General features: G+C 39.8%; 1 protein-coding gene across 1 annotated transcript in view; it reads left to right on the plus strand.

Moving 5' to 3' along the window:
- TENT4B (terminal nucleotidyltransferase 4B) overlaps positions 1-12,972 on the plus strand; it is a 56,137-nt gene extending 43,165 nt beyond the window's left edge. The window contains exons 5-14 of the mRNA XM_024747400.1: positions 257-303; positions 1,729-1,849; positions 2,958-3,065; positions 5,674-5,802; positions 6,553-6,766; positions 8,512-8,638; positions 8,741-8,844; positions 8,940-9,127; positions 11,282-11,446; positions 12,600-12,972. Of these exons, the coding sequence (XP_024603168.1) occupies positions 257-303; positions 1,729-1,849; positions 2,958-3,065; positions 5,674-5,802; positions 6,553-6,766; positions 8,512-8,638; positions 8,741-8,844; positions 8,940-9,127; positions 11,282-11,446; positions 12,600-12,776 (1,380 nt within the window). The 3' untranslated portion in view covers positions 12,777-12,972. The remainder of the gene's footprint in view (positions 1-256; positions 304-1,728; positions 1,850-2,957; positions 3,066-5,673; positions 5,803-6,552; positions 6,767-8,511; positions 8,639-8,740; positions 8,845-8,939; positions 9,128-11,281; positions 11,447-12,599) is intronic.
- Positions 12,973-13,604: the final 632 nt, after the last annotated feature.

Genomic DNA, 13,604 nt, shown 5'->3' on the forward strand with positions numbered 1-13,604 from the left:
TAGTGACCTGAACATTACTTTTGAGAGGATTCTATTTAAGTCTACATATTTGATATTTGAACCTAATAAGTTTAAGCTATATTCCGAATGTCTGCCTATAAGCCACGGGATCCCACTTCATGAAAGCATGGTGTTAGAAAAAAAATGCTCTTGTAGTACTAAAAATTACCAGTAGAGGGTGGCAAAACCCTGCATTTCTCCATAGCTTGGTGGCTTTTCATCTGATATTTTAATATAACAATTTTTTCTCTTTTAGGTCCAGATATTTGGAAGTTTTAAAACTGGCCTGTATTTACCTACTAGGTTAGTACATTTATGGCACTTATAAGGGATTGTACATATTTTTAGAGTGTATGTGCTTTGACTGTTGAATGTGTAAGAGTTGAAACAAAGCAGGTTTATGAAACAAAAATTCACTTACCTGTATTTTATTTGAATTATCTTGAAGTGGAATATCACTGCAGAGAACTGTTCAACCCTGTAACTTAACCCACTAACACAGATGTTAATGTCATATTGTGGTAAAACACCTGATTATGCTCTAGAACTTTGTATTCTCTGGAATGCCAGGTCTCTCGTTTTTTATTGAGAACTCATACTATTAGCTCCTGTTCCAGTGTTCTGATTCAGAAAATCAGGGTACAGACTCTTCTCTGAGGGAAGTCTTGGTCTTTTCAGGCCTCTTATTTGTTTCGGTCTTCTCAAATAAGGGCTGTCTTGGCCCATATATAGCTGGGGGTGGGGTGTGTGTGTTGGTGATTTTGGGGGTGAGTAAGACTTCCTTGAGGAGTGAGTACCCGTCCTCTAAGAATTGAAATGCTGTGGTCTTTATGAAGCAAAAACATTTATGATGTTTTTGTTTTTATTGTGGTAAGAGCACTCAACCTGAGATTCACCCTTTTAACAAACGTTCGAACGCACTATAGGCATCCATCATGTTTTTCATTTGAGTTTGATTCAGTCTACTTTACCCAAACGTAAAATGTGTTAAAGTGGACGGATCCTAGCAATTTCCATTCTTCCCATTGCTGTCTTAGGCCTACAAAAGCCATAAAATATTCAACTTTGAGTCCATTCATATTTTTCCTTATTTAGGTTCTGAGCCTCAGCAAAACCTGAGTCACTCTTTCTAATAATTTAATTAAATTTTATGAACAGTACTACATTTACCTAGTTCAGATTTGAAAAGAGCACACACATAATTACAATGAAAAGTCTGGATCCCACCTCTCTCCCCCAGTTTCTCTCCTTGGAGGAGCTGCTATTACCAGTTCTTTGCATATCCTTCCAGAGATATTCTATGCATACAAAAGGAAATGTGTGTTTCTTCCTTTTGTACACAAATGGTAGCATACTAGATACACTGCCTGCATCTTGCTTTTTATACTTAATAATGTAAGTCACAATCAGTTAACCTCATTCACTTGGAAAGTCTTAAGTTTTTTAGTACCAGAAGCCTTTATGAACAGGAAACGTTAACTGGTGTTTTTGAGGTGTTACTTCTTTTAAAATCACCCCGGGAAATGACCAGGAGAAGGAGGAGGTTGTTAAAACCACCAGTTTCCACTTCCTCTCTAAAAACAGTCCTCACTGACACATTTAGTCTTCATTGGGCAGGGTGAGAAATAGAGTTCCATTGTACTAACCTGCTGTCTGTAGCTTAAATGAGTTAAATTAAGTACAGTTTCTCACTTCTTGAAACAACTCTTGTGTGTGCTCTGTGTTCAGTGACATCGACCTTGTGGTGTTTGGGAAGTGGGAGAACCTACCCCTCTGGACCCTGGAAGAAGCTCTTCGGAAGCATAAGGTTGCAGATGAGGACTCAGTGAAAGTTCTAGACAAAGCAACTGTAAGTTCTTCAACATTGCTTCTTAAACCCTCGAGGTTACTTATGCATGAAACTTGTAAAATTAAAATTTAATTTGGGTGAGCACCGTCGGATTGTGAGTGAGTTATTCCTTCCTTTTGTTCATGATCACAGTGCTTATACATAAAAAGTTGTGTTTGTGAGACAAATGAATTATTCTGGTTGTACGTTTCTTTAAAAAATATTATTCAATTTATCATACATAATACTGTAGAGATTTTTTAATATAAAAAACATAAGTAAAAATGTGGATATCTGATACAGTTTATAGTTTGCACAGCTGTTGCTTTTCTGTCATACTTTGTATCCTTGAAGAATTGTATTAATTGAAATTTTGTAAATCAAGTCATATTTTAACTAACGGAATGGACGTTAAAGAATTTTCACAGAAGCTCATTTTAGAAATAAATATGTCTATTTTAGAAGTTTGGATTTTTGCATATTAGGTTTTATTAGAGCAAAACAACTTGTATTGTTTTTTATTAAAAGCTGTTAATTTGGAAATCCAGTTCTGTACACAAAGTTTGCTGGCCTGTGTTTTCTAATACATGGTAGAAATAGAGCTTTTTTTTTTTTTTTAAAGAATTCCTGATATCGCATATAAATCATCCTATCATTTTTCATTTGAGAATCATTCTTACATTTTAAGTTCTCTTCTTAGGTTGTTTTTTGGGCTGTTTGCAAAACTGACCAAAAAGGCCAGCGACTTACTGCGTGTGGCTTAAGAATCTAGCAGTTTTCTTATTGGAAACGGTTCGGTGCTGTTGGGCTGACGTTCATAATTCTTGATTTTCTTGAGTTGGAAACTGTTCTCCAAAGTATATTAATGTTGAGAAAGTTTTTGTTACCTGATTTCAAAACTCTCAGTTAGTAGAAACTACAAATATATTGCATGAGGTTAATGCTAAATATGTAATGTAAACTATCTAGAAGGCCAAGTCAACTGTGGTATGGAGTGTTCAGAATACTCAGTGTTTTTACGTCCTCATGAGGAGGTGAAGAAGACCTCAAGTCTGATAACCTTCCATCCCCTGATTTTGTCATTTAATTTGGTTAAAGTATTTAAATTTTACCTGTCTTCTCTTTCTAGGTACCTATTATTAAATTAACAGATTCTTTTACCGAAGTGAAAGTTGATATCAGCTTTAATGTACAGAATGGTGTGAGAGCAGCTGACCTCATCAAAGATTTTACCAAGGTCAGAGAATTTATAGTGTTTATTCAGTGAAAATGTTAGAAATGGAGTTGTGTTTTGAGATTCTGTTGTGGTGGTGTTCTGATATACTTGGCTAAACTATTTTTATATGTGTATCGCTGACAAATGCTTCTTTTCTGTGCAGTGGTTTTACTTTCCTTGAATCTGCTTGTAATAATTAGTAATTTATAATGTGACCTCAAGTAAGAATTAAGGGTTGAGGAAGCTTTTGAAGAACTTCTCTCCAAGAGTTCAGATTAAGACCCTCTCTAGGGAGCCTTTTCTAGATTTTAATCCCCAAGTCACCTGTAAGATAGGTCCTGCAGGTGTCCTTATCTTATCTTGAAGTGGTTTAAGTCTGCTTCTGCTTATTCTGTTTTCTTCCCAGGTAGTGCAGAATTTGTCAACATCATCTTCAGAACATTTCACATGCTTAAACCCATCAGCTTTTTTCTCCCAAAACTAAAACTGTGAACTGCTTTGGCTTATGTAGAATATCATTTCTCTCCATTCACAATGTTTTTCTTTTAATAAATTTATTTCTTTTATTCATTTATTTAATTTTTGGCTGCATTGGGTCTTCTCTGCTGCACGCGGTTTTCTCTAGCTGCTGAGAGCGGGGGCTACTCTTCGTTGCAGTACGCGGGCTTCTCACTGCAGTGGCTTCTCTTGTTGCGGAGCGCAGGCCCTAGAGCATGCGGGCTTCAGTAGTGGTGTCACATGGGCTCAGTAGTGGCAGCACGCGGGCTCTAGAGCACAGGCTCAGTAGTTGTGGCGCACGGGCTTAGTTGCTCTGTGGCATGTGGGATCTTCCCGGACCAGGGCTCGAACCCGTGTCCCCTGCATTGGCAGGCGGATTCTTAACCACTGTGCCACCAGGGAAGCCCCCACGATGTTTTTGTTTTTTAGCAGCTCTTCAGGTTCACCTTTTTCTTTTTATGTCAGAAAAAAATTTAACTCTCCTGTGGTAAACATTATATTCTTATATAAATGAGCGGAGTGTAGAAAAGCAGAAAATGAAAAGAAATATTATCTGTAATCCCACTCTTTTGGAGGTATTGGGTGTGTATAAAGTTTCTTTTTACCAGAAAGAAACTTTTTTAAAAATTGAGAATAATACGTATGATAAAAAATCTTACCAGTATAAAAGGGTAGTGAAAAGTGAGTCACCCTTACACCTTATATGCTTAGACCAGCTTCATAGGATGTGCCTTCATCAGCTTTTTTTCTTTGCTTTTTATCCTCTTCTTGAAATTTTTAACAAAAGGAATATAGCACACTATATACAAGATGTCTAATACTTTTTTTCTAACTTAATATTTTGGTGGGTTTTTCTGTATCAGCACAGTCAGGGTTCCTTCATTCTTTTCACTGACTACATGGTTGTCCCTTGTCAGGATTATTGTGCTTTGTGTAGCACTTCCGTGGTGTTGCTTCCAGTGGTTTTATCTGTTACAGAAAGTGCTTGGTGGACATCCTTCCATGCCTACATCTTTCTTTACACTAATAAATTGTAGGAAGATTCCCGGAAGTGGAATTTCTGGGTCAGAGGATATATGCAGAAAAAATTCTGTTGGAAATTTGCCTAGTTGTTCTTTAAAGAGACTATATTTCTGAGTTCAACTGTAGTGTTTAAAAATGATTATTTCTCCATATTTTTGTTGTTTCTCATGCTTGCTTACTTTGACATGATTTGCAAAAGTTTAAACATTTTTCTTTCTTATGGAAGCAGTTTGTTTTCATTGTAAGTGTCAAGAAAAGAGTGGAAATCACTAGTAATTCTACCGCCCCTAGGTAATGGCTGTTGACTTCTTTCTCGATGTTTGTGCTTGCTTTGTTCCCCTCGGCGTCCCTATCCTAGGGCCTGGCTTGTGGAGAGAACTTAATGAGTGTGTGCCCGAGTGAAAGACAGACTCACACTGTCCATATTTGCCAGCATGGATGTTCTCACCCTTCTTTGTAAAGCACAGAAGGTGGGTCTGTGTGTTCACCTGCCTGCATGGAGAACAGCAGGCAGGATGGCTCCTGCTTCTGGGCTCTGCAGAATCATCTGAAGGACCCTGGTCTGCCTATGGAGTGCCACCTACAAGAAGTGATTCTTTAAAATCCCACTGATTTAGTGCTCTAAGAGATGGGAATTCCCTGGCGGTCCTGTGGTTAGGACTCTGCACTTTCACTACATGGGGCCTGGATTCGATCCCTGGTCGGGGAACTAAGATCCTGCAAGCTGGGAGGTGTGGCCAAAAAAAAGAATTGAGACATTGTCCTGTACTGTTTCTGTTACCTATTTACAATTGAATATTATTCGGTAATGGTCATAAATGAGTGTCACAAAATATGTATTGCTAGCGTTTCTGTCCTGTAGTGAGTGCTTGGGTGCTGTCATTTACGTCTACATGTTTTAGATTTTAGATGTGAGGAGACAATCCTTAATTGCTTTTAGCTTACTTTTTTATAGCTTGTTTTTAAGATAGAAAATTAAGTATGTTACATATGTCCACCAAAGTTTGTAATGTAAGGACCAGTTTATACTTAGAGACCACATATGCTGTTAATGCTTAGAGCTATTATTGATGTAGGAATTCACTGAAAATACAATTTTCTTTTCCAGAAATATCCTGTATTACCATACTTGGTTTTAGTATTGAAACAGTTCTTATTACAGAGGGACCTTAATGAAGTATTTACAGGTGGAATTGGTTCTTATAGTCTCTTTTTAATGGCAGTGAGTTTCCTTCAGGTAAGTTATACCATACTAGTGTACACTAAACATTTTTTAAAATAAATCAGTTGGGAATCATTTTGGAAAAAATTTAAATCAAGCTCTAATTAGAGTGTTTCCCTTGATTACTTACGACTTCTCCCTTTAAACTAGGTACCTTTTTATAATTTAGCAAATAAGTACTTTAAAATCCCTAGGGAAGAATTTTTTTTTATTTTTAATCCCGTGTGCTCTAGTATTTTTGAGACTTTTCACTGCAAATTTTAGCATGCAAAAGTATGGTGTGGTTTCCATAGGTGTAAATAGTAACACAAATGCCAAAATTAAGAATGCCTTCTAAGCAACTACTCTTGTAAGTTTAGCTGGAATTGAGATTGCTGTCTGGTTAAGATGAGTTGGAAGTCTTACTCTCGTCAGTGAGCGTATTTATGTGGTGCAGTGTTGCCAACTGCGTGACTCGCTGGTGAGTCAGAATGACTTCCCTGATGCTGGGCCAAGCCCGCGCTCTCAGCATCCTGGGGCAGCTGTAAAATTCAGCCTCATAAATTGTCCCCCCCCGCAACAGGTCCCCCCGCCCATGGGGCTTTAATTTAGGTTGTCTATAACAGAAGTACTATTAGGATTAGCCTGCTGTAACTCCATGACCTATTGGCTGCTATGCTAAAGCAAAATTATAATAATACTGTTTATAGAAGTTAGAATGTCATTTATTATCCTCACCTTGAATTTAGAGAAAGTCCAATATAATTCTTTTTCTTCTCATTTTAGTTACATCCCAGGGAAGATGCTTGCATCCCCAATACAAACTATGGTGTTCTCTTAATAGAATTTTTTGAATTATATGGACGACACTTCAATTATTTAAAGACTGGCATCCGGATAAAGGATGGTGGTTCCTATGTGGCCAAAGATGAAGTACAGAAAAATATGCTAGATGGCTACAGGCCATCCATGCTTTATATTGAAGATCCTTTACAACCAGGTATTGAATTTAGGTAAATTTACGGACATTCAAAGAAAAAGGCATTGGGAATTCCCTGGCAGTCCAGTGGTTAGGACTCACTCCACGCTTTCACTGCTGAGGGCCTGGGTTCAATCCCTAGTCGGGGGAACTGAGATCCCGCAGGCCTCTCAGTGCAGCAAAAAAAAGAAAAAGAAAGAAAAGGGCATTGTCAGTCATCATATTGTACTTTAAACTCTCTTCAGATGAAAAATTAAGCATTAACTTGTAATTGTAGTCGTTTTTTTTTCCTCAAAATATATATATATATATTTTGCGGTACGCGGGCCTCTCACTGTTGTGGTCTCTCCCGTTGCGGAGCACAGGCTCCGGACGCGCAGGCTCAGCGGCCATGGCTCACGGACCCAGCCGCTCCGCGGTATGTGGGATCTTCCCGGACCGGGGCACGAACCTGTGTCCCCTGCATTGGCAGGTGGACTCTCAACCACTGCGCCACCAGGGAAGCCCTCAAAATATTTTATAAGCAAACACATGAACATAAACACACACACACAACAGGAAAACACATTGCGTACTTCCAAATGAGTTGAGTTGGGAGTGGAATCCATTCGACTCTTAAAGGCAAAGGAGAATGGGTATTAACTATATGGGTGGGTTTGTGCATCTCCAGTTTGGTGCCATTTTTCTTCTTTCTTGCGTCCTCACTGCTCCTGATTCTAACCAATTGTCAAACGGCGCTTTAAGTGAGGATTTTGAGGTCATTAGAGGGAGTGAGCTCGCTCATATGTCTCAGAATTCATGAGGGAAAGGGTACCAAGAGATAGTTTAGTTTCCCTTTGGACCCCTTCTTTTTAATTTTGCATAGTCTCCCTGTGCTTTTTCCGGCTTTATGTTGGCTTAAAAGTGAGCAGAAAATGAATTCCTCCTGTGCTTTCATGATGCTGTGTTTGCTTGCTTGTATCCTAGTTTTTCTGGGCAATATTTTTTCCTGATATAATTGTAAAATATTTAGATTCCGTGTTATCAGACTTCAATGGAAATGCTTTTAGTCATTTGCTTTTAATGCATTGGCCTTGAAAATGAGTAAGGAAAGGGAGTTAAGAGATAGAGTAGTTACCTAGGAGCCCTTTTCTGGCTTGATGAGCCATCTTATAAACATTAATAGTTCTGTGTGGTGACTCCCCCGGCGGTCCAGTGGTTAAGACTCTGCACTTGCAATGTAGAGGGCTCACGTTCGATCCCTGGTCAGGGAACTAGGATTTCCATTTGCCGTGCAGTGCGGCCAATAAAAAAAAGAAAGTTCTGTGTTTATTCATTGAGGAAATGTTTACTGGGAGCCTACCCTACCTAAAGGACACTAAGGTTTTTTTCAGCAAGATGGTCCTTGCTTTTTAGGAGCTCATAATTTAGTGAAGGAGATGTCTGTATACCTACCAAGCAAAAAATAAGTATTTATAATTTAGCTTGGTTTCCCTCTTAGGGAAAACCAGGCCGTTACTTCTTTTACTTGCATGACTGTGTATGGGATAGTCCTGTTGGGCCAGAAGACATTTAGGCAATTTATATGACATAAGAACATATTTATGCGTGATGCACGTGTTTATAGAGTCTGGGGAGCTGTGGGACCGACTGGCAGCTCAGATTCTGAGTGCCACTCTTAGCAGGACAGTGAGTGCCCTTCCTCTCCCAAAAGAGGGCTCACAAACATCTAGTTCGTTTTAAGCCACGGTAAGTTTTAATATCTTATGTATATATTTCTTTTAAAGGTAATGATGTTGGAAGGAGTTCATATGGGGCCATGCAAGTGAAACAGGCCTTTGATTATGCCTACGTTGTTCTGAGTCATGCTGTATCGCCAATAGCAAAGTACTATCCCAACAACGAAACGGAGAGGTAAAAGTTTAACTAAAATCAGCCCATTGGGTCAAAATTGGTTGTGGCTTCTTATCTTCAAATTAATGTACCTCCCCTCTTTTTTTTTTTAAACACTTGCAGCATATTAGGTAGAATAATTAGAGTAACAGATGAAGTTGCCACATATAGAGACTGGATATCAAAGCAGTGGGGCTTGCAGAATAGGCCTGAGCCTTCATGCAATGGTAAGAGTTTTTCATCGATTGAGTATTAGAGGCTTTTCTGTGTTGTGTGTGCTTAATGGGAAGAAACGTTTTCCAATCTTTTGCCACTCTTTCAGGAAATGGTGTTACCTTGATAGTAGATACTCAGCAGTTAGATAAATGTAATAATAATCTATCTGAAGAAAATGAAGCCCTTGGAAAATGTAGAAGTAAAACTTCGGAATCTGTTAGTAAACACTCTTCAAACTCTTCATCAGGTCCAGTGTCTTCCTCTTCCGCTACACAGTCCAGCTCTAGTGACGTCGTAAGTATGAAGACATTGTTTTCTAAACCTAGACCCTTAGGAGTTCTGTTGGGGGTAACTCTATCTAGAGAGCCAAGGCTAGCTCATTTTCTTGTTTGTTCCTGGGAAATTTTAATAACTTTATGATTGTACTTTTTTTTTTTTTTTTTTTTTGCAGTACGCGGGCCTCTCACCGTTGTCCCCTCTCCCGTTGCGGAGCACAGGCTCCGGACGCGCAGGCTCAGTGGCCATGGCTCACGGGCCTAGCCGCTCCGCGGCATGTGGGATCCTCCTGGACTGGGGCACGAACCCGTGTCCCCTGCACCGGCAGGCAGACTCTCAACCACTGCGCCACCGGGGAAGCCCTATGATTATACTTTTTCTCAACATTGTGTTCAAATTTTCAAGCATACAGCCAAAAGTGAAAGGATTTTAGCGAACATCCATATACGCCACCACTAGATTCTACCATTAACATTTTACTGGTTTATCACAGAGCTGTCCATTCATTCACCAGTTCATCTTATTCTTTGATACATTTCAAAGTACTGCACACATTAGCACACTTCCCGCAAAGTACTGTTGTGTGCTTGTCATTAACCACAGTTCAGTGTTTGTCCAGTTTTCTCTTTAGATATAAAATGAACGTATAAGGAAATCTTAATTATACATTTACTAAATTTTAACAAATGCATACACATGTGTAACCCCAAATCCTAGCAAGATACAGACTATTACCATCACCCCAAAGAGTTCCCTCATGATGTTTGCAAGTAAATTCCCAATCTTACCCTCAGAGGTAACCACCACTACGATTTTCTAATACCATAGACTAGTTTTGTCTGTTTCAAAATTTTATATAAATGGGATATATACTCTCTTGTTCACCATTTAGAAATGTACAGCTTAAGTGGTTTTCTTTTAGCATATTTATGATATTGTGCAGCTATACCACTATCTAATTCCAGGACATTTCCATCACCCCAAAAACAAACCTATTAGCAGTCCCTAATTTCTTCTCCCCCCCCACCGTGCCCTGGAAATCCCTAATCTACTTTCTGTCTTATCCTGAGTTTACTTAAGATCAAGATCTATTAATAAAATGGGCTTTATTGGCTTCATTAAGTGTATAACATAAAATAATCTAAATATGGAAGAGGAGGGCTTCTCTGGTGGCGCAGTGGTTGAGAGTCCGCCTGCCGATGCAGGGGATGCGGGTTCGTGCCCCGGTCCCGGAAGATCCCACATGTCGTGGAGCGGTTGGGCCCGTGAGCCATGGCCGCTGAGCCTGCACGTCCGGAGCCTGTGCTCCACAACGGGAGAGGCCACAACGCTCTGAGAGGCCCGCGTACTGCAAAAAAAAAAAAAAAATTGTAAATATGGAAGAGGCGTAGTTTTTCATTGTCGACGATGACTGTTTATCGTAATGAAGTCGTAAACGCTCACATGCAGGATCTACCTGTGGGCAGTTGTGGTTCCTAGAGCAGAGCTGTGGAGGACAGAATGCTGAGCTAGATGTCACAGACACAGAGGGGCAAAAGCAGATAAAGCCTCGAGAGGGCGCCTTAGGGACTGAGAGTATGTGTCTCTGAAATGCTGGGCAGAGTGTGAGGGGAAAGGTAGAGCTGAGGAAAGAGTAGCAGTCATGGGCCCAGCAGCCCAGAAACAGGTGGGCTCAGACTGGTGTCTCTGGGAAGTCTGATCCACTCAGTGTGTTCGGTGCAGGGAGCACTGATTTGTCATCGCAGACTCTGAGAGACTGAGCTTTGTAAAGTGACTGTTTTGTATTTGGTTGAAGACATGGAATCAGGGACCGGGACCTAGGTCCTCACTCTTTACCATTGCTCTTTCCACTATACCATGGTTCATTTTCTGTAAATAAAAATGCAAATAAACTTGGACCTCTATGAGCTCCTTCAAGGCCGATTAACAAGGTCAGGCGTGGGCAGTGGATTTAACAGTGAACAGAAACCCTCTGATAGAATAAGCCACTTTAAATGTTTGGAAGAAAACTTAAGCAGTTAATTTTATAAATTCCTCAGTGTGCTTCCTTTAACTCCCAAGTATTTATTAGACTTAGTCCAGAGAGTGCTTAGCTGAAGTTCTTTTCCTTTCTTAATATTGAATGTCTAAATCATTGCCGTGTCACATTATAATTCATGTGACTTGTGCTAGGATTCCGACGCGACACCGTGCAAAACCCCGAAACAGCTGCTCTGCCGCCCGTCCGCTGGGAACCGGGTAGGGTCGCAGGATGTGTCCTTGGAGTCCTCTCAGGCAGGCGGGAAAATGCAGAGCACCCAGACCACTAACATATCCAACAGCACCAACAAATCCCAGGTGTGTGGAATTTGTGTTTTTGATTGTTACTATTCCGTATAGAATATTTAGAGTTTTGTCGTGCATATACATATATATGTATTCATACACATTATGGGTTTAAAGAAAGCTCTAGGTTAAAAAGCAAACATATTTTGTTCTAAGAGGTGCCAAAGCGTGACAGTGCTTCTAGTAACAGGATGTCCTGAGGATCTTTGTGAGACACCATTGTAACATAAACCTTTGTGGGAATCTAGCACCTGGTCCTTATAAGATGTCCCGGCCAACCCACCTGATTACAGATTCAGCATAAAAAAAATTGCTTCAAGTTATAAAAAGTTTCAGCTGTACTTGAAGTAAACTCACGTGAAGTTTTTGCGTGACCTCATTGCAGTGTTGCGCACATCTGGGAATAATGTATCCTTTTCTCTTTTAAAGTTCAATACCTGGTTGCCTGTGTTGAAATGATCGACAGCAGTCAGCCGTGGCCAGCTGATTAGCTTTAGCTTTGACTTAAAAAGGCCACAGAGACACTCTGTTGGAAGTTTTTCAGTTGCCTGAAATTTTATTCTTTGTGAGTAATGAATCAAAATGAGGGGAAGAAGTCATTTCGTACTAGACTCTGGCCTAAGGCTATCACACCCTCTCCCAGTACATCAGGGACCCTGGGGAAGGCCCCTTGGCAGTACAGATTGACTGTTAATGTCAGTCACCTCGTGTGTGACTTGACTCGCAGAATCCACTTTACCTGTAGTCATGTGCACCAAACACAGACTCGTTTAGAAATGGCAATTAAAGTGACACGTGATAGCAGGAAAGGAGTGGCCAGCTGTGATGACCCCTGACCTGGCAACACACCTGCATGTCTGACAGCTTCTTCCAGTAATGCCATTGGTTACGTGGTGTATCGGTCGATAGGCTCCTTAAGAAAAGCCTTACATTGCATATACTCTGTTAAGAAGACAGGGCTTCTTCTTAACAGAAGAAGTGGTCTATGGTTTTTGATATTTAAAAGTTTTAGAGCCCGAGAGAGTTAACCCCTGTAGCATCGTTTTCTGCCTGCTAGATAAGTCAGCGTGTTCCTAGTTATGAAAGCTCCCCGAGGTAGGTCTTAGCCAGTGCTCTGTTGAATCTGCAATACTGATGTCTTTTTGACCGCTTTCCTTCTCTGCAGCATGGATCAGCAAGGCTCTTTCGTTCTTCCAGCAAAGGCTTCCAAGGTACAACCCAAACAAGCCATGGTTCCTTGATGACAAACAAACAACATCAAGGCAAATCAAATAATCAGTATTACCATGGCAAAAAGAGGAAACACAAGAGGGACGCCCCCCTCTCAGACCTTTGTAGATAGTCGGCGTTGTACGATGGACTGTCTTCTGTGTGCAATGATCTCATGCTCAGGACAGTTGGATAGGGACTCCTGGGAAACATTCGGGAGCCTTACACTGTTCAGACGTTGATTTAGCAACTGCGTTTTTTCCCAGCTCGCCACGGAACGGATCATGAAGACTGACAACTGCAAAAACGAAAAGCACGCAAAAAAGGGGGAAAAAAAAGGCTGCTCATTTGATAAGTCATATGCTATAACAGGGTCATTTTAAGATTTAAAGCTTGAATGTAAAATAAATCTATTTCTCATTGGCTTTATGCAGAGTTATAGGGAATAGTATTCAGTGTGGGTAGGGTGATAGAAACAAGAAACCATTTCAGAGGATAGGGTGGGGAAGGAAAACACAGGTATCTTATAGGAAGTCCAGATTTCAAAGGGGAAAGTGATCTGTGCATGTTTTTTTTTTTTAATATTTTTGCATATATTTACCATTTTATTGTGTGTATATATAGATGACCATATAGGAAATTGATATTTGTAATAGTGGATTTGTTAATACTTTTTACATAACATTACTGTTTAAATTGTAAACAGATTTTTCTCAGGATTAGTTTGAAAAATAATCTGAATTGTCATCTTAACATCCATCTATAGGGAAGTGATTAGTTCTATTACTCAATTTGTTTCCTCAACATTGAAATGACTTAATAGAACCCTTGTGACCTGCTGCAAAAATTTTCCTCTCTAAAGAAAAGGTTATGGTGGCAAATGACGTTTACTTTATTTTGTAAAAAAAAAAAAAAAAAAAAAAAAAAAAAAAAACTTATAATCATTTTTTTTAAAACAATA

This window comes from Neophocaena asiaeorientalis, unplaced genomic scaffold, assembly GCF_003031525.2.
Source record: "Neophocaena asiaeorientalis asiaeorientalis breed wild unplaced genomic scaffold, Neophocaena_asiaeorientalis_V1.1 scaffold438, whole genome shotgun sequence".
Lineage (NCBI taxonomy): Eukaryota > Metazoa > Chordata > Mammalia > Artiodactyla > Phocoenidae > Neophocaena > Neophocaena asiaeorientalis.